General features: G+C 35.2%; 1 protein-coding gene across 5 annotated transcripts in view; it reads right to left on the bottom strand.

The window, feature by feature from the left end:
- Positions 1-13,860: 13,860 nt before the first annotated feature.
- LOC123321460 (ankyrin-1-like) overlaps positions 13,861-22,080 on the bottom strand; it is a 72,582-nt gene continuing 64,362 nt past the window's right edge. For 4 of the 5 annotated variants that reach the window (XM_044909074.1, XM_044909075.1, XM_044909076.1 and 1 more), the window contains exons 2-4: positions 16,472-17,684; positions 14,912-15,516; positions 13,861-14,726 (exon numbers count right to left, since the gene is read on the bottom strand). In XM_044909074.1, the coding sequence (XP_044765009.1) occupies positions 16,779-17,534 (756 nt within the window). In that variant the 5' untranslated portion in view covers positions 17,535-17,684 and the 3' untranslated portion in view covers positions 13,861-14,726; positions 14,912-15,516; positions 16,472-16,778. Of the gene's footprint in view, positions 14,727-14,911; positions 15,517-15,970; positions 17,685-22,080 lie in introns of those variants that run through there. The other variant, XM_044909073.1, reaches the window with a different exon arrangement.

The following is a 22,080-nucleotide window of genomic DNA, read 5'->3' as shown; positions in this document are numbered from 1 at the left end:
CTTTCCAAAAAAGAGTTCCATTGCTCATCGACATTTTCTTGTGGAATTTCCCAAATTCCATCCCACTTTTCTTCTTTAAGTTCTTCTTTGAGGACTGACAGTGTATACTCATTTACAACTCTTTTATATATGTAATTCCGACTTATTTCAGTACTTCTCCATTTTAAAGTAATGGTTTGGGTGGTATTATGATCTGACATATGGTTTGGAAATGTCCCCGCTTCATATTCTGTATAATTCGTCAAGATGTTATCGATACAAGTTTTTGTAGTTGCTGTAATTCTTGTAGGTTCCATAATCGTTGGAGTTACACCATATGAGTACAAGAGTTGCTTGAATATTTGTGTATTGCTGTGATTTTGATTCAGCATGTTTATGTTGAAATCACCCGTTATAATAATTCTCTTGTTTCCACTCAAAACATTTAATATTTTTTCAAGTGTATCGAAAAAAATGTCTGCTTCACCTGATGGCCGATAAATTGCTAATACTAAAGATGCTTCTGTACCTAAGATAATTTCAATTGCTGATATTTCCACTACCATCTCAATTGACATCCTCATTATATCCTCTCTCACCTTAAATCTGATATTATTTTTGACATATATAGCACTACCACCATGTTCATTTTTGTTTCGACAAAATGCAGTTGCTAGTCTAAAATTTGGTATAGCATAATTTCTTAACTGATCATAAGTTTTCCAGTGCTCTGTTAAGCACAGAACACCCAGTTTTTTCCTATCTTTTGTCATCAACTCCAGTTGATCTCTGGCATTTCCTATTGATTGTAAATTTTGATGGATTATTTCCAATTCATGTTGTACTTTTATATCTAATTTTTTAGGTTTGTTTGCTCCAAAAAATGATGTCCTCTTCTGAAGTCAAAACGACTAAAGGCTATCCCTGAGGGCCATAATGCTGCATCATAGATTTTATCCTTATGCTCGAAGTTTACACCTATTATAAAACATTTATTGTCTTTCCTGGGAATTTTCAAAGTCACTTCCTTAACATAGATTGTAGATATTTCCACTTCAAGTTTCTCCCGTATGTAGTCCTTTATTGTTTCACTTTCTACATCATCCTTAATTCTTGAAAGAAATAGCCAAGCTTTTTTCTCTTCAGTTGATCTTTTAGTTCCTTGAAAATTCTGAAATTTGGTGTTTTCGATTTCTCCTCTTCCATACATCAGTTTTGGTTTTCGCCTTCTTTTTTCCAAATTGAAATCCTCTTTGCTGTCTCCTTTTTCCATATTAATTATTTCGGATGTTTTGTTGTTGTGAATTTGATTGATGACTGACGGTAACATCTGTTCCGTTATTGTTTGTTCTGTCCCCGTTTTTGTAGCAGCGGCCACAGAACTTCGTAATGTAATATTATTTTGTGTTCCAGAGTTAGATGTTTCTGGTTGTAGTTCATGTGTATCATTTGGATTGTCACTGTCATTAATTTTTATATTTCTTCCTCCTTTTTCCGTATTTCCATTCTTGTTTACTGTTTGGGACTTGTTCTCTCTGTTCTGTATGCGCTGTTCTATCTTTGTATGACCTTGGCTCACCACTTGTTTATACGTTTTTTGTGTGTTTTTCTCCATTGTTTGGATTTTCTCTCGTAGTAATGAATTATTTTCTATTAGAATTTGGTTTTTTTCTTGAACCTCCTTCAGAAGTTTCTTCAAATATTGATTTTCTGCATTTACTACTGCAATATGCTCTTTTCGTTGTTTAACAGCTTGACATGATTCCTCACAGCAAATCAGTACTGATTCACTTTCGAAAGTCACGTTTTTAATTCTTTTTGCACAACTTTCATGGAATAGAGATAGGCAATATTTGTACACATAATTTTTGCTCGTTTTGGAGCAACATTTGTATATTTTTGCTCCAGAATTTCCACTTTTTCGACCACTTTCACTAGCCTCACTTTCCGCGTCACTTTCATTCGACGCCATATTATTATGAGAATCAAAATAATCATAAATGCTGATATCGATGAATTCCGTTTCCAGTCTTCAATTTCTTCTAGATGTATATCTGGAATCTCTTCATCCTCGAAGTCTTCTTTTTCTTCTTCCTTGGAGTGATTATTGAAAAATGTAGGTTTTGGTAAAACTATGTATTTTTCTTCTTTTTTAACTTGGATGGGGTAAATTTCCTTTTGATTATTGCTAATGATACACTTGGACTGGATTATAGCCATTGGCGGAGTAAAATGGTATACATTTTCCATGCATTCTGGAGTCCTGTCGAGGGAATCTTGATCACAGAGGTAGTCTTTTTCTACTTGATGACATTGCTTCGTGGACCATCTTAGTTCCTCGTCTCGAGTGAGCATATAGGGGTTTGTGAAAGGAAGGAACAAATTCCGTTGAGGTATATAGTAAAACTTGTATAGATTATATTTTTCTTCATAAACCGTTGAAATTGAAATTATAAACAACAATGTTTTTTCTTTGAAAATGACTTTGGTATGGCCATTGAGTATTAAACGAGTGGGTTCAATTCTCAATGGCAAGGGAGAATAGATTCATGAAGGATGTGTAGTCTTGCAAAGCTCACTGCTGTCTGAATCTCATTCAAAATATTTTTGATGTCTACAATTTCAACAGTCATGAGATGCATTTCTTCAATACGTTCTAGTTGAGGTACAGTACGAAGCAATTTGAAATTTTCTGTTTCTGAAATTTATCAATGTACTTATTTTTCAAGTTATTTATATAATAGTAGCAATTTGTTTATGATTCCTCATAAGTGTCCCTTTGTTTTTCTTTATACTTTCAAAATAACTTTGGTAAAGCTCTTCGTCTTCAGAATCTAATGTTCCAAATAATATGTTCGTTATTTTGCCTCCAACATTAATCAATCCTCTTTTTTCTCGAATTCTCTGAGTTAAAAGTTCTTCTAATGTTTTTACATTTATTGAATTTGAATGTTGTAAATACTGATAATGTGCTGTCTGAGAAAACCTTAGTTGTTTATTTTTGAAATGATCAATTTCTTTTTGATATTTGATTATTAAATCTTGAATTTTAGCTCAAATCAATATGATAAATCAATTTTTTATGCCTTTTTGTAATTTAGGTTTTTCCTAATAAAATCGGAAGGATATTATTTTCTAAGGGAATAATTGTAATTAATTGAGGTTTGTTTTCAGTTCTACTGTCTCGAGTATTAAGAAAATAAATGTGACGTATTTCATCTTGATCTGAAACAAAATATTTAACTACTTTTTTCTTTGTCTTGAAATTTTCTTATGATAAATGTTTTTATTTTTCTTATCCTGAATTCTATGTGTATCGATTTCGCGAGCATTAACATTTTTGTACACGGGTTCGAGTTAACGCGTGATTGGATTTTTTATAAAAGTGGGGTTTCCATTCAGTTCATAACTACTTTCTGCTGAACGTTTTTCATTTAATTCATCTAACTTTTCGGTTGCCCTCTTCTGATTTTTCTCCAAGTGTGTCGTTATATCATTTAAATTCTCGATATAATTCTCAACATTAATTTGAATTTTCTCGTTGTGAGTTTGTTCGATTGGTAAAGAATAATTTAGATCTGCCTTGTTAATTGTGTTAATTCTAGACTAGAATGATTTGAATTATTGTAACTCAATAAAGCTTGTGCCAATTTACTTTGGAATGTGGAGTTTTTAGATTCAATAATTCTCATTTGTTTGATCAGGGTTGAATGGAATCTTTCTACTAGAGCATTCGAATTAGGATTGTAATTAGTAATGAATGTCAATTTGATGGACTCTGCAAAAATCTTGTACTACGCTATTTTTAGATTCAAGTCCATTGACACAGGTTATTATTTTAGGAATGCCATAAAGACGGAAAAACATCATTAATTATGAAATAGTCCGAAATGAATAGCAATAGAATAGGTATACAAGTATACAGGTCAGTTCTCCGGGTTTTTCGAACCTTCAATTAAACTAGAGTAATAATCCAAAATTTCCCTAAAACACCAGAATGAGTTTTCGGATCAAAGCAATCTGCTCCCCAACTAAGCGATGATGAATTCGAAAGGATTTTGTGTGTGGAAAAAGCCAGAGTCTCTGATTATTGAGTGTCTGACATCTTCGGAATAACTTCAGAACCTCAGCCATCACCACAACAACTCAGCAAAGAGGAATTCGAAAAGATTTAGCGTCTGAAAGAAGCCAAAATCTTTGCTGAATCGAATAATATCAATCAATCTGGTTCTTTCATGTCTAACAACTTGGGAATGATTTTCGATCGTCATGGTCAACTCAGCGATGAAAAATTTGAAAGGATTTTGGGCCTCGGAGAATCAAATGTCTCCGCCGAATCGACCACGCAGATAAATCGATCAGAAAATGACAGATTGGAATTGGCTTTTTGGGAAGCAGAAAAAAGTAGATGGTATGTTTAATGGACATAGTTGCCATCAAGCACCGGACAATCCACTCCAAAATTCGATTATTTCACCAGATTTAGGCTTCTGTGATGAAGTATTAGCGGCTTCCATCTCATCTTAATCAACTACACCTATATATTCCCAAATTCACGAAGTGAAAGATCATGAAGATCAATGTTCAGAAAGGATTACCCAAGCCATGGGTTTAGCATTTCGGTTGAGTTTCTGTAAAATTGGAATGGTTGTTGAGGCCTTCTAACAACAAATTATCTCAAACCCAGAGTTGCATCCACAACTGATTCCCGCGAAAGAAAATATAGATTTTCTTAAAATATCTTGGGTTCAAACGACGGTTTGAAAGAACAATTTTCCTTACCTTTCGGGGTTCTATGGAAAACAAAATTATTTCTGACTCAGAAGCCCCACATAATAAACACTTTCTATGCGCCTATCAAAATTAAATAACTAACTCTCAAAATTCTTCTGCACATAGCGTTGTCTTTTTTTTCAGTTAACTGGTGAGAAAACGCGACGTCTCAATGAACCTAAAGTGTATTTCTGTAATCACTTAAAATTTTTGAAACATAAAGCTATTCTTTATTCAGTGGTAAAAGAGAACAGAAACCTTTTTTGCGAGCTCATTTATTAGGGAATATTCATCACATCCACTGCTAGTAATATGATTTCTTTTTGGAATTGGCATTTCAACTAATGCGAGCCCATCTGCGGCATTTCCTTGTAGATAATAATAATAGCATTTATTGATCCTTTCAGACAAACAAGTATAGGACAGGTCATAGTTAAGAAGACAAAAAAGCAAACTAATAATAGCACTTATTCAAAGCAAAAACAAAACAAAAATAACACAAAATAGAAATAATTTTGAATTATAATTCTAACTCTTCATCCTTCAAATATTCACTTACGGAATGGTAACTTTTATACGATAAAACGTTTTATGGTATTTTCTTGAATTGGCTGATATTCTAACTTTTTATAGAGATTGGTAAATGATTGAACATAATAATTCTTTGATAGGTAGGTGCGAACTTCGACGTCCTGTTCCGCGAAGAACTAAGACGTCACTGTTTCTAGTCGAGTAAGAATAGTGACTTGATAGTTTTCTCAAGTTCATATCATTTTTAGGAAAAATAAGGTCGACTGAACGTTCGCGGCTGTATGCTAAATATTATATCATCGTAATAATTTTTTTCTGGCAAATGAGAACCCTTGTAATTGGAACGTACCGCCCCAAATGAGAATAATAGAAGGGGAATAAAGTCTTAAAACTCCTCGAAGATGTGGACCTTTTTTTTATTTATCTAGGTTTTACATATTTCGGCATCAGCCATTTTCAAAAAACCATGAAGATCTACAAAAAGAAATAACAAAAAGAAAAACTGTAAGTTGCCTGGATTATAAGATGTTTGAATTCATTTAAAAAACAGGACTTACAAATGGGTTCCATGAAATCATATGACCAACACAAAAAAGTCATCGGGTCAATATATTTGCAAAGAATCAGCCAATGAGAGTAAACTCACTTAAATTAGCCAAACGTTCAAGCATTCAATATTCAAGTCAGGATAATCCGTCAGTTCTTAAAAGAAATTTCCAGAAAGTCAAACGCGACAAATGTCAACGTCAACTCAACACAACAAAAACCATAGAGAAGTGTTTCATATCTTATTTTTAATTATCAAAGTCTACAATGCCCAACAATGACAAAAAACCGAGGTGAATCAACAATACAACACAGAGAAAAAACACCACACAATCTTTTCCTCTTCACCAACTCTCAGAATTAAGAAACCTGTTAGTGTCCCTGAAATTGTAAGTCATATGAGGGTAACACATAAAGTAATACACCTGAAGAAGAGATTCAAGAGGAAACAGTTTTTTGATTCTACAAATAGCAGAATAGGAGGAGTTCATCTTTTTACAAATCATGATCTAGATTCTCATTGGTGGGGAGTAGTTTTTGATGCACAATTTCACCTTATAATATCGTATTCGGTATGTTGGTAACAACTACCATAAAAAAACCCCGAGCAAAGGTTTATTTTTTACACTTTTTACTGTATCAAGATAGTTCAACTTCAAAGGGTTTTTGGGGGGGTATTTTTGAGGAACAAAATATTTCACCCTATATGTCGCGTTCGGCATGTTGGTAACAACCCATTTCCATTAAAAACCCAGAGCAACGGTTTTTAGTTGCACTTGTTACTGCATCAAGATAATTCAACTTCAGAGTGGGGGTGGGGGAGTAGTTTTGGATGTAATTTGTATTCATCTTTACAGAAACTTGTGAAACTTTGGGCCAAGTATTCATGGGGGTAATTTTGTCGCATTTTCATTAAAAACTTCAGCAACCGACCAGTTTTCGAAAGTTTTTCGAATTTTTTTCGAATTCCGATAATAATGATACTATACTGTTATCAGCGAGAAAACCAACATATAATAATCATCCAAATAATTAATTGCAACCTGGAAAATATCTAGTATCCAATGTTTTAAACGGTTATATATTATAAGCAGTCAAAGCATCGGACAAGAGTTCCAGAAACTTGTAGGTTAGGATTAGAATCATAAATCTTCAAAATCTTCGGCATTTGCTTACTCACAAGGAGAAGAAATAGATGACTGTTTCACTTATTCAAAGAACTCCCTTCAATAACTGCTTGTGCAAATGAGACAAAATGAGCTTTATCCCAAAGATTATAGAGTTAGTTATTCTCTATAATCTTTGCTTTATCCGAATAGCCCTACGTAAAATCGCCTTGTTTGGATGTAAAACATTGACGTGCGCCAACGTGCTACTACACATTCAGTTCATCCTCACTGACGCAGATTAATTTGTAGAACAATTTGTCATGAAAGCTATGAATATAATGTACTCTGGTATAATATTCCCGAGCCTGTATCATATTCTCCTATTTCTCCTGGGAATGCCATAAACAATCAAGTCCGCTGCATTTAGGCCATCATCTTCCTGAATTATATCCAAAAAATTGTTCTTTCTTACGGCATTTCTGTATACTGAATTGCAACAAAAAGAAACAAAAACTTAAAACGATGATTAAACTGATTTTAACGAGACTGACGAGAGTCTAATCTATTTTTATCGGGATATGGAAAATTTATCCTTCTAAAAACTTCAAGAGGAAACCTTGAGTTATATATAATCATTAGCCTTACACTTTCTAGGGCGCTTATACTTTTAATTACATCTATTCCTTATGATACACGATAGGGACTGTTGAATCTAGGTAATGATCATAATTTCGATGATATTTTCAAAAGTTCTCTTTTTTGAAGAGCTGAAATCAGATTTGTGACGATTATCTTATGAATCTTTCCTTTTAATGAATATAATGCGCTTAGCAAATAATTTTTAAAGTTTCGACGTTTTGACATTTTGAGACAACATTATTCCACCCTTAGCAACTACGTTTATCCACTCTGTGAATTATTTATTTTTAATTCACAAGTTCAATAAAAAACCAAGCAATAGTGGATAAACGTCATCTTGATCTTATTGCTATGAATTGAATAACGCGCTAGCAAATTACATAATTTTCTGGGAAGTGCTATCATTTGAATCCCAATCAAAATGGAATAAAATTCAACACGTGAGTTTTAAATATAGATTAATTTGAAGAAATTTATTTAACTCACCTCACCTCATTCTCATATGAGTTACTGTTGTCTAGTTCCTTGTAATCAGATAGATTGAAGTTTGAACATGCATAATGTACAAAAACTTATTGGATCATTATTGGAATTCGAGAGATCTCTTTTCTTCTTTCACCTATTGTTAGGTTTGTAATCGGTACTGTAGATCCAAACTTAATTTATGAGGCTTCTATCACCAAACACAAGGTATCTTTGATAAAAAAAAATTATATTATGTAAATCTGTCCACATTCTTCAGCCTAATAAATAAATGGCAAGTAATAGGGAACACTGCGATTTGTCTCATAGTTTAATTTTCGGTGCCTTACAGGTTGCTTAAGGTCAATGTACATTCATGTAGTTCCTAAATAAACGGTGTTATGGTTCACTCACTGATCATATCTACGGAGAGTCTGCCTAGGTGTTCTTCGCCAGGTGTAGATTGCTGCTACCTACTAAACTTACAATGATGGTCCGATATTCCTGTGAGAAAAGAGCAGATTCTTATTGGTCAATGGACGTCATCGGAAGTAATAGTGAAAGGAGCATTAATATGTTGAAGTAGTGGATCAATACCGAATAAATATTACCCAGGGGACATTCTCTGTATGAAGACCACGAAAGTATCCTGTATGGTTCGGCTCAACATTTTACCATGAAATACATAGCTTCCACAGATGGATTGGAACTTTCTAATAGTTTTCAAAATCACTTATTCTCAGAGAAATTTAGAGAAATAGTGGTATTCCCATAATGGTTCATAAGCCATTGAAAATACTCATCTTGATATCCATCAGCTGTTGGTAATAATGTGAAGCCGACCAAATTTAGAACCTACGGAACCAGTTTCAAGCAGTCTAATCCTACTTCGATTTATTCTTTCTTCATTTTACCAATTTTATTTTCAGTTTAGCCTGAAAAGTTTTGTTTCATATTGAATAAAAACATATCGAATTGATATGGCGGGTACTTGATACAAAACAATAAAACTGAAGAAACTGAGTTACATTATTTCCGTCAAGTTTTTGCCACCACTACAATTGTTTCGCTATTTCAATAGAGTCATAGTTCAACCAAGTTAATTAATTTCACCTACCTTCAACTTTGTGAAGGAGCTATTGTGTAAGCTACACTTGGTGTGGTAATCATGCAATTTAGTTTCTTTATTTTAGTCAAATCATGTTTTTGTGGCATGTTTCGAATTCTTCTGGTGTGATGAAACAAGGACTGAACTATATACACATTTCTTTCATCAATAATAAATGAGCTAATCCACTATGACGATTATGAATATCATCAATATTACATCTGATTTCAGACCTGCTCTAAAAAGATATCCGGCAACTTCGTTGTGTTGATTGTAGGAATAATAACACTCTTACAAAAAAACAAAAGAGTGTAAATAAAAAAGCAATAAAATTTACATGAAAATAACAATATGTACATAGACCAAATTCAACAGTTCCTAAATAAAATACATTAATTTTTTGTCGTATTGTGGCACTCGTTCTATGCAACTCTAAATTTGAGCGTTTGGCATGGGGGGTCATTTGGCACAAATAATAGATATTGGTAATTTTCCATATGATTTGAATTCCGTGACATTCTTCCGCAACATACCTTTGAGTCCCAGGGTGCTTAAGTCTGAAAAGATTTGTATTGGAAAAAAATTTATCGATAACAGTGTCTGTAATCTTTCGTTCTGAATTTATTTTGCTTTGCAAAACATTTCGACTTTCTAACAGCAGACGAATGTACTTTTGACCGAAATGTAAAATTTTATATACTCACTATATCTGAAGGATTAAGAAGACCTCTTCGAGAAAGAAAAATTAATAATTTATGAGCTTCTGGCGGGGTAGTACAAGTGTGGTCAATCCATTTATCATTTACTTATCAAATATTAAAATTTCTGGTCCGAATTCTGTCTCTACCAGAAGCCCGATATTTCAGCATTTTGCACAGTGTATCGATTTGTCTGTAAACCAAGGCATTTTCCCTTCATTGTTAAAAAAGGCTACGGTCATTTCAATCTTTAAAATAAATATCATGCGTGATATTACCAATTACAGACCAATTTCTCTTCTGAACTCTTTTTCGAAAGTTTTCGAAAAGATCATCCTCGGCAGAATGACTAAGTATGTTGACAAATATGATATTTTGAATAATTCCCAGCACGGTTTCAGATCTGGCCATTCAACACAGTCGGCAGCTGTTCAGTTCACTGAATATGTATACGAATGTCTTGATGGTGGTTTCTATGTTGCTGGATTGATCTTTAATCTCTCTAGGGCCCTTGACACCCTCTCTTTCAACATTATTATAGAAAAATGTTATAACCTAGGTTTCAGAGGTATATTCCTGGAGTGGTTGGGGAGTTATCTTGAAAAAAGACCAGCAAATGTCAAAGTCGGGGATAATTTATCATCCGAGTATACTTTGAACTATACTTTGAAATTAGGAATACCAAAGGCATTCGTTTTAGGACCTCTGGTGTTCCTTCATTTCCTTAACGACCTGCCTTAAAGTCTAAGAGATGAGTTGTCCCAGTTTTGTTCACAAAACGGTTTACTATCGTGTACAAAGATGGGTTAAGTAGTTTGGTTTGCTGAAGACACCTCTTTTGCTGTTAGAGCTTCTTTCCTCGAAGAGCTCCAAATATGATGTGGATTTTTATTAGTTGTTTTCGTAAAATGGTGCCACAGCAATAATTTTGTCATTAACATCGATAAGACCGTCATTATTCATTTTTCTATCGGTAAGTGCACTGAGAAACCTGTCCTTCGCCACCTTAATACAGTTATCACATCCAATGATACTGTAAAATTTCTTGGAATTTTTTTGGATAAAAATTTGAGATGGTTCAATCACATTGATTCGGTTTGCAGTAAATTGAATAGCTCTTATTTTGCTATAAATAGAGTAAGACACCTGCTACCTATTTAATCTCTAATCAATATCAACTACAGATTGGTTTTCTTACAACGTACTTCTGTGGGGAAATTCTTCAGATGCTTGTAGGGTTTTCATTATACAGAAAGCAGATAATGAAATCAGCGAATGTTACGATCTAAATCGAACTAACAAACTACCATCGCTCGAAGTATTACCAGAAATTTCATTTCGTCGACAAAGAGTAGATGCTGACCATGGTTTCGGTCTTATTTGACCTCGTCAGAGCAACAAATTTCATTTGACAACGAAATGCTATGAATTTCCGGCTCCTTTTATTCCATTTCAGGAGCGGGCAGAGAAAGGGGAACCAACCCAATTCAATTTCCTAACTCTCAGAGCAAAGATAGCAGTATGCATCCATATGCTTTAATCCCATTTGTTAGTTCGATTTAGATCGTAACATTCGTTGATTTCATTATCTGCGGATGTTATGCATCTGAATTAGTTAATTATTTACCTGCCTCACTATGAATGCGTGATCCATTTCATATTATACAGAAACTTATTCTGCGTATGATCTATAATATAAGTCCAAGGTCGTCCTATAGACCAGTTTTTGTACAAAATAGTGTACTCATTTTATCTTCTATTTTCATTTTATATCCAGGAGAAAGAGAAAAGCCTTCCTAAATTATCTAGCTTTCACAACAACATTACGAGAAGTGGAACAGTAATGTTTATTATCTAAACATAAATCTAAAAAATTTGAGATGTCGCCCATGTATCATGTCATAAAATTATTCAATCATTTACGTTCCCATGTTCGATCTCAGAATATCAGAGAACTCAAGGGGAGTGTCAAAACTTCGTTTTTCAAAAAGTGCTATTATGCTGTTTATGAATTTTTAAATGATGTTTCTGAGGATGCTATGTACCTTCAAGCTTAATATCTTTTCTGACTTGTCTAATAGATTTTTTATGTCCTGAGAGACCAATAAATGATTTGATTATGAAGGGTGTTAAGGTATAAAAAAGGTGACCCCTTCTCTAGGATAGGTAGAAAACTGATGAATAATTGGGGTTTGCTTGGAAGAAAATTTTTGTATCGCCTTCCGTATTCAAGGTGAAGGGCTTTGAAAAAAAATTATAGGTACAAATATGTTGCAATAATAAATTGATAACTCTCATGAATTTTTTTTATATCTGACTCGCATAGAATGAGCTTGTTACCTGCTTTGTACAAAGTAGAATTGAACAACAGCTTTTCGAGTTTAGATTTATCAATCGAAATTTCCAGTGAACATTATTATTAATTTTACTCCAAAAAAATACTCTTGGTAAATCTCGATTCTGTGTAGGTAGCGTTTTCGCAGTATTTTGATACGAAAATTATGAAGTAGAAACCGATGCAGGTATAGAGTAATGATGAAGTTATCAACTCAATAAAAAAACCAAATAAGAAAATTAGAGTAAGTGTTCATAAGGTCCCCCGCTTTCATCTATCCTTTTTTCTAATGAATTTATGAATAAGGATAAATTCTGATGCATACCACCGGCTGATATGAATATCAACAAGTGTTACGATCTGAATCGAACTAGCCAATTTGCCAGCATCAGGCGCCAAATGGAGTACGTCCCATCGGAGAAAAGCAGATGCTGACCATGGTTTCGGTCTCATTTGACCTGATCAGAGCAACAAAGCTTCTTTTTTTTCCTTGTTGATATTCATATCAACGGGTGATATGCATCTGAATTTATCCTTATTGTTGTATTCATTGAATCTCCGTTTAGGCGTGATCATTCTTTATTATTGTACCGCTGGCATCATTTCTGCCGTGATCCGAACCTGTTCCCGGACTTCTCAATTCGTCAAACGCCTGTTGTTCGCAAAGCGAATCGACGTTCTGAATAAGAGAAAATACGGGACATATGCTATTGTCTTCGTCAGGGTTTCTATCTGGAGGGGATTGAATCGGATACCGTTTCATACTTGGTTGCGCTCTGTGTATAGTACTCAGTAGCGCTTGCCAGTATTGAATAAGGGTCCATCAATTCCAAACGTTCTCCATCTGAGAAAAGAGCCGGAATAGTTTTGAGTAAATGCGCTAACAAAATGTATAATGTGAAATTACGAAACGCCGATCCGAGCGCTGGGGACGGTGTTGCGGAGTAACCGGCGGCGGTATTCGGCGTCGGGCGGAGGAAGGCCTTCGCTGCTCCCAACGGTAAGGGGACCGGTCTGGGTGGATCATCGGGCATGACCACCTCCTCGGGGTCCACAAATAACAGCTCCCTGTCGAGACGGTCTAGGATTTCCACCTCAATGTTATCTTCCGCCATTGCGGTGTCGGATAGGGGACAATTCGGGGCCTCAACGGTCAGTTCTTTCTAGAAAAAGAGACAGGTGAGTGTGATACTAATTTTGTATGCGATTATTAAAACAAAATTTTTTTTTTCGATTCCCTCAGTCCCACTGGGACTAGACACGGACTACCTCACGATTCCCCGGTCCTGTCAGAGTCCGGCGGCACCCAGAGTCGGCTCACGGTGCCGAACGGGAATCTGAAGCGGTGGCGGACACGGGGGCCTTCTCTACCCTCTGGCAGTAATGCCTGCACCCTCCGCTTCAGACTCCTCGTCCATTCTGAGGGATTTTGTACTGTTCGGAGACGGTCTGCCAGGTCCGGTGGTAGGCGGGTCACCCACGGACCATCGGACGGTGGTGACGGGGTTTTCTCCAGGTCCACCACGGCTGACAGATCAACGGCCGACCACTCCAACTGGTCGGCGGAGGGACGGCTCGTCCATCAAAAGCCCTTCGACAAACCAGACAACGGACGGGTGCAGCTGGGCCAACTCCCTCTGGCGTAGAAGACGCCTTACGAATTGAGCGCACTGACGCTATTAATCCGGAGTGTCGGATCTCCGTATGGCTTTTCCGTTTTCCTAGTGCTATACCTCAATTGTAGGGTGATGGTGATTCCGATTTTTTGGAGTAACGTAGTTGAAAAAAATTGGGAAAAATGGTTCGAAAAGAACTTTGCCAGGTTTTTAAGTAAAGAGAGATAAATATTCAGATTGAAATGTGAACTTATCAAATATGCTGACTTTTCAATTCTTGTCGCATCCGGATGTTCATTCTTGAGTCACTCTTCTATGAACAATTCAGTGGCGTAGGTGGTCGGAGATTTTCTTTGTAACTTAAGTTTTTTTAGATATGAATCCTATGTTTTCTACGAATTCCAGTCCCGTTTTTCTTCTTATTCCGAAAATACGGGGTGAACTATTGAAAACGAAACAGAAGGAATGAACTGATTTCGAAAAAAAGGTCGTATACGGCGATTTTTGATCCGAGGTAGACAGCTGATCCAGAAATTGCAGGAAAGACTTGTCAAGAATCTCCCTTTATCTTCTACTATGTATCAGCATTTCCCAATTTTTATATTCAGCAATAATGGAAGTGAATATTTTCTTCGACTCGTTTTTTCCGAAAAACTTCAAGTTTGTATCACTGATTTCAAGAAATTTGAATGATTATATGATTTCAATACGGGAACATTACTAGAATGTTTTCTTCATGTCTTAAGGGTGTTAAAAAGAATGCATTTTTACAGAATATACATTAATTTATTCAAAAAAATGAATACAATTTTATTAATCCTCTAAAGGATGGTGATACTTCCTCAACGTATCATTCTTATGGCTTCTACGCGGTCCAATTCATTTGGCCAGATGGAGGTGTCCTGTAATGATCTGATAGTCATCGCCTTGCTGAAAAAGGAGAAATTTATTAGATCAGAAAACAGATGGCAGATTTGTACATTTATATCAAAAAAGTTGAAGACTGAAATATTTCGTCAGCAAAAAATCACGAAAAAAACCATACATTAATATAGACAGATAAACGGGGCAAAAATTCCTGCAAAAACAATTTTAAGAAATGAATGATAACTCACCAAATCATGATGGAAGATAAACTGCTTAGTTCATGAAATTCTCCAAAGTATAAGATTCATCTTCTCTCACACTAGGGTACTATGGGTACTACCAACTTATAGGTTGGATCGCCTATGATAGCACCATATTCCAGTAGAGGCTGAATCATGTACTCTTTGCTATTTCTGATGGCATATTGAAGAGGTGTTTGTTCTCTCAAGTTCAGGGTCTCCACGTTTATATGGCCTTGAGCAATGGCAAACCAATCTCCCTGTCGTTGCAGTTGAAGCATGCCACAAATGTACTAACTTTTCAACAAATTCGACATGTTTCGGTGTATCTTGAATATATGCAGGAGGGTTCTTGAAAAGCAACCCTTTGTGCAGCTCATCCAGGTATACCTCCCTCTTCATTAACCTCTCAAGGTTGTCCATAATCACTGCCGTATTCCAATAGTGGTCTTATGATATTCCCTTCAATCTTATTTTTGGTTGGTATATGAGTCTCCTGTAGAAATATATCCTCCTCTGTAGTACCCACTCAATGTTCTCACTGACCCCCCCTCCACTTCTTGGTCACCAATGAGCTGTTACACAGTATTTGTACTGGCATTTTCATGTTCTTTCTGTAACGAATAAAATTAATTGAAATATCAAGAAGAATGAAGAATATTATTATTAACAAATCCTTATATATGTACAATCCCTGGCCAGTTTATTAGACGCACTGAGGATTTTTTCTTTATTTACAGGTATTGCCCGAGGAAAAAGCAGAATATTTGAATTTCATTTCCACAGAATGTCAGTTTCATCTACGACTCTCATTAAATTGTTCTATTCGGCATTTATTTTTGATGTTGTAATATTAGTACTAAAGTATGAATCAGTACTATGTATTCCAGTGGACGTCTTGCATGCTGCAGGTTCAGACGTTATTTCGATAATCCACGTATGAAAAAATCATTATCATCGAATGTAGCAAACCGAACAATTCCGCATTGATAGTATGGAGCTCTCATAGCTACACAAGGTGGCTCAGCAAAATATTAGAATTTCATGTTGAATCATCAATAAATCAATATTTTTTATTGAATATGGATATATTATATGTGAAAACCATTTACAGATAAAGTATATATAAAGTATACATTCAATTTAATATGTAATTCAATATTCAAAAACCAATAACCTAATAACCAATTCCGAAGCGTGTTTAATTGAGATTTTGCATCGAATCAATGCGTCTAATAATATGGCCAGGGACTGTATATGGCAAAAATCGACATAGAATGCTTCAAAGCCTCGTTAAAATAAAAATAAAATTCATGGACGTGCAAACAACAATATTCAAGCGAGATTCAATAACAAAATGATAATTCAGAATTTAAATAAAACGTGAAAATTGATATTGTCGATTATCATAAGATGAAATAGATTGAACGAAGATAGATAGAATAGAACGAAAAAGAATAAAATCATGCTATGATGATATCTACTTTTTCAGCAGAAACACATTGTGGAAATGTTCCTGATTTCTGCAGCACTACTAAGAAATAAAAATAAAAATGAGGGATAACTCACCAAATCATCAAGGTTGAACTGGAACTTGTGAAGCAGAGTAAAAGTTCAACCAATTTTCCAGAGCCACCCCATAAACTTTCTCCAGCATTGTTCGGACCCATGGGTAGGGAAGATGAAGGAAGACCTCAGGAACAATTTGAAGTACGGAGTCTTCAAGGTGCCTCCTGAGTTTGGCATGTTCCCAACCCAAAATGATGGTGCAGTGGTAGGAGGAAGCAATGAGGCTGTTGGACAATTCCTCCACTATTTTTTTCTCCTTCAGGAACATAAACACTTTTCTGGACTTGAAAATCAAGTCATAAAACGTTTATGGAGTATTCAAGATTTTCTCCAGTTTTAATCCTTGAATTTCATCGAAACACGACCGGTAAAACTTAACGTAAAGAGGTGAAGCCATCTTTACCTCAAGTTTTTCCTCCACGAATTCACCTCGAAGTTCCCTGACTATCAGATGCCTTATCATCTCCTTCAAACAGCCAAACATCCCTCTGTCGTATGCCTCATCCAACAGAGTAGGGTACTTATAGGTTGGATCGCCAATAATAGCACCATATTCCAGTAGGGGCTGCATCATGAACTCCTTGCGATTTATGATGGCCAATTGAAGAGGTGTTTGCTCTCGCAAGTTTAAGGTCTCCACTTGTATACCCCTCTTCAATATGACCATAAGCAAGGGCAATCCAACCTCCCTCTCCATCAGGCTGTTTGCCATGGAGTGGATAAGGCCATCTTTCCGATAGTCAAAGCAGTTGATGTCGGCCCCTAAATCCAACAACTTTTCGATGAATTCGATGTTCTTCGGTTCGTCCCGGAATATGTTCTGAAGGAGCGTACGTCCGAAGCAAGCCTTCGTGATGCTGATCCCGGATTTGATCAGCTCGTTGAGGCATTCGTCCCACTTCAATGGCCTCTGAAGGTGGTTCATAATAATGAAGGTTTCACTGCCGTATTCCACCAGAGGTCTGATGACTTGATAATGCCCCAACTCGAGTGCCATATCCAATGCAGTACATCCATAATCATCATGAATGTTCACGAAGGCTCCTTTTTGGAGAAGCGTCATTACTCCCTCCAAATCATTATTCTCCACTGCTGCGTGAAGCGCTGTAAATTCCCCACTAGGCACTGTGGGTTCATACCTGGACACCCAGGCCTCCCTCTCATCTTCCTCGCTGGATGACTCTGCTTCTGCTTAATTGACAATTTGTACTTTCTGTAATAAATAAAATTCAGTAAATAACTTGACGAAAGAATATTATCAGCCAAACAACTGTTAAGACATGACGAAAATTTACTGAATGCTTAGAAACCTTGATGAATTTTCAAAAGTTTCTTTTCATGGACGTAAGAACAAAAATGATCAAACATTATTCAACAACAAAATGACATCTTAGTCAAGGTTTTAATGAATTTCCTCGATAATGATACTACCATATGGAGAGAGAATTAATGTACAGCCTTGGAAAATGCGAAAAAATATTTAATATTTTAGTTTACTACTTCAAACTGCTATTTTTCCCATGATTTGAATATTCACAAAATCATATATAACTTTCAACTCGCGTAACTCCATTGGTTACTTCTAATATAAATCACAAAAAGGAAAACCTGTTACACTCAAAAGATACTTCACCATTTTTAGTGAACTAGCAATTCAATCTCGGAAAAATTTCGTTCATGAGGCTTTGAAAGTTTCCACTCAATGTGTTTTCTCGCTATACTGCAAGACAAAAATGTAGGAACCGAAATGTTCTTACCGATATTCAATCGCAATATCAAAAATTCGAAATGAAATGCAGTCAGGAATAAAAATCTTCGACAACTGAAATCTTGGTGGTACCGAAAATTATCGAAATAACAAAAATTACTTACCAAATTTTCAACAGACTCTGCCATGATTATTCTGAACGAATAGGTATAAAATATTTCGACGAAAGAAAAAAACACTCAAGTCAACACGACAAATATTAACAAATCTTCAGTTGAACTATCTCGAACAAGCTGAGAGAATGATCTGTTTGATGGCTAGTCAGGAGCTGCTTATATACCTATACCTGGTGTACATAGACCAGCCCAAAATCCAATAATTGTCGACTGTTAACCCCCCCCCCACATTAGTCATTTAAGAGGCAGCAGAATAATTAATATCTCATTATAATTAGTATTAGATTTAGTTAAACATTCTTTATATGTTTAATGTTTAACATAAACTTCAATTAGGCTCGAAATTACTTTAATCCCATAATTCCTATTTTGATTTTATTTTGAGATTTTCGAGGTCATCAAAAATTTCACAAATGTACTACACTATCTTATGCATGTTTCTCAAAAAAAACTCAAATGTTAAAATAATCCCCTATTACGTTTTTAAATGTGATAACACGATAATGATCCAGTCAAATTTAATGAGATTTATGTTATGTCCAGTGGAATGAAATGAAATTTTTTACCTAGATTCACTTCATTTCAAGTATGACATCTACATATTCAATGAGTAGTCTGAAAATCCATCTCTAACATTCACAAGTGAGGTATAGTTGTGTGTACGCAATTTTGATGAGAAAAATTTTGAAATTTTATTTGAATTGTCGAGAAATTCAACACACATGAAGTTAAGGTAATTCAATTTTGCGTAGTGACAGTATGTTTAAGTTGAACTTTTGAATGAGGTGAGTATTTATATTGAGAAAAGGAAACTATTTCGGACCGAGAAAAAAAAAATGAAAAAAAAAGTTGGAAGAACTTAGATTCTACCTTTGGTTGCAATTTTTCAGTGTAGGAAATCACCTTAGTTCCACAAAGAATAATTTCACACTTTCAGAAAGCACTCATCGAAATCGAAGATGATGATAAACTGAAAAAACCCCAGAGTAACAAACTGAAAAAAGTTGGAGTTTTCGTACCCCTCGAGGAAGGAGATCGAATAGAATAATATATCTCATACGGCGTTTCACAAATGCCTCCTAATGAAATGTGTACAACATATTCATAAATTTTTTTTAATGATTGAAAAAACAGAAAATGTTATACACGGCTGTATTGAAATAAAAAATATGAGTCTTCAATTAAGCCTGAGGGTTTCATTCTATAAATCATCTCATATCATTGTAATAAACTCGCAATTTTAAGCAAAATACAATTTGACATGATGACGATAAGGTACCTAGACTAGAAAACAAATTGTTCAATTTTTTTCACAAATTTGTTCGGTGAATCAAAATTCGTTCTTTTACGGTTTGGTCTTTTTATCAGATCAACGTTACCCTTTATTTCAAGGTTGTTTTTTTCATTCTAACAGAAATTCCAGATTAATTTCAAAAATTATCTTGAAACTTCAATTGGATAATCAGAGGATTCTGACCAACGATTGTAATGATCTCGAGATGATAATGGGGTACTTTCTTAATGGTCACTATGGTAATATTCAAATTCCTAGAACTCTAGGTACTAGGTCTCGTCAAGATCTTGACTTGTTTGATTTTCAATGGGTAAATTCAAGGACGGACATTTTGAAGCTTCAACATAAATGTCAGTATTTCGGAGCCCTGACCGAGTACCTACTCGGTTTACTTGACGAGGAATATCTTCTTTGGGATGGTAAATTTGTCAAGTTTTATGTGTTCCTTGCAGAGTTCCCTTCAATCGATGTTTTCAGAAATTCCAAAATGTACAGGGCAAAATTCGGGATGTTCGGGGATTGAATGGCAGTTCTGTAACCATAAGATCTAGGGAAAAATAGATGGCATGTTTTCAACCTCGATTTTCAATGGTCATAGAATAGTGTCACTAACAGCATTGTTTTCAAGTTATAAGTGAAAACTCAATTTAAATCTCTTTAAATTGATCTTCTCTTTAGTAAACCAAATGTTACGTTCTAGTCACGTTCTTATCCCATGTTTTTTCTATTTATTCTTCAGAATAAATAATATCCATCGTTTCTCGAATTGTTCTCCAAGAAGAAAAACGCAAAAGTTAGTTCAGTCAAGTTGGTCGGTTATTTTCATTGATAGTAGAGGATGATGCGTATAGTTCTTCGTGATTTTTCATAGTGCTAGGTTATGAGATCACTTTCATTGCGGGTATTCAGAAAGATGAAACAGTTTCTAATATAGAATGCATCACTTTCAGGAAATTTTGTAAACCTGAATTCAAATTAATATGTCTTGAAACCTTTTCAACCAATAGATGATCTATATGTCTGTATACCACTACTATCTAGTATTAGGTACATGTGAGGAAGTCATATGGAAATGCTCGTTATTTTCCCAGCATTTTTTCAAATATCCGGAATTAAAGTGAACTCAAAACCTGACAAAATACAAAAACATTAAGTTTCATACGCAATATCCTATTAATTGTCATAAGTAATAACGTAAGGATATTGATACTAGAAATAATTTTATAATAGTTCTTGAAAACACGTTGCTTGGAAACAGACCTACGCCTCAGCGTGAAATCCGCAAGAAACTCATAAATTTTGAGAAATTTATACAGTACCCTTCCAAAGGAGGTATTGTCCATAAAGGAACAATTGTGTACAGAAAAACTCAGAAACTAGTTCAGTGAAGTTGGTAGGATATTCTCATTAATAATAGGATAATGCGTATAGTTCTTTGAGCTTCTATGTAGTGTTAGGTTATGAGAGAAAGACTCAGAAGATCACTTTTTCATTCAAAAAGATGAAAACATTATATAAATTCATCATTTTCTGGAAATTTTGTAAACCTGAATTCAACTGAATATGATTGATACAGGAATTTGGTCTTAATCATCATCCATTCTTTGAAAATCGAGTTCGAAGACGTACGTACATTTCTACAAACATCGATTGTAATTTGACCAGGACTCATGAAATCCGCAAGAAACCTATAAATTTTGAGAAATTTACACAGCACTCTTCGAAAGAAGGTATTCCCCATAAAGTACAATTGTGTACTTCAGGTTTGCTTATTTGCATGGGTCCGAAATACTGACATTTTTATTGAACCTTCGAACTGTCTGCCTTCGGTATTACCCATTGGAATGTAAACATGTCAAGAGCTTTTTCTGACTTATTGACGAGGTCTTCCCAGTCAACCAGTTTCAGTCACAGGGAAGTTGTTGGGAATTACCACTGTGGAAATGCGACTTCACAATGTTGATTTATAAAAAGGCCACCAGTACTTACTGGAGAGTGCTTAATGTCCGTAACATCGCATATCGCGGGTAATTACCCAGTACATCACATAGTAGGTGTAAAAAAAGCACCCTAGACAGCAACTTTGCGACTTCTCATTTTGGAGGTTTTTGGAACGATTATTTTGACAGAATAAACTACCAAAGTGTATCCTCTATTGAAGTTATATTCATGTTCAATTTGATAATTACCATCGTGGCAATCAATTTGCACTCTATATTCGAGGCGTTCCGAGGAAAAGTGACCCAAGCTACAATTTTTCTGAAATTGAATTAACAGTAAGAACTGCCTGGAAATCATTTATATACTCGTAAACTCAATTTCAGAAAAAATGTAGCTTGGGCCTCTTCTGCTCTGAACGCCTCATCATTTGTACCCTGTGTTTACTCTTTACTCTTACCTACATATATTTCGCATTCTGCTCTCATCCTCA

This window comes from Coccinella septempunctata, chromosome X (assembly GCF_907165205.1).
Source record: "Coccinella septempunctata chromosome X, icCocSept1.1, whole genome shotgun sequence".
In the NCBI taxonomy this organism is placed as follows: Eukaryota; Metazoa; Arthropoda; class Insecta; order Coleoptera; family Coccinellidae; genus Coccinella; species Coccinella septempunctata.
Note: the sequence above shows the minus strand (reverse complement) of the source record. Positions and strands in the feature narration are given on the sequence as shown.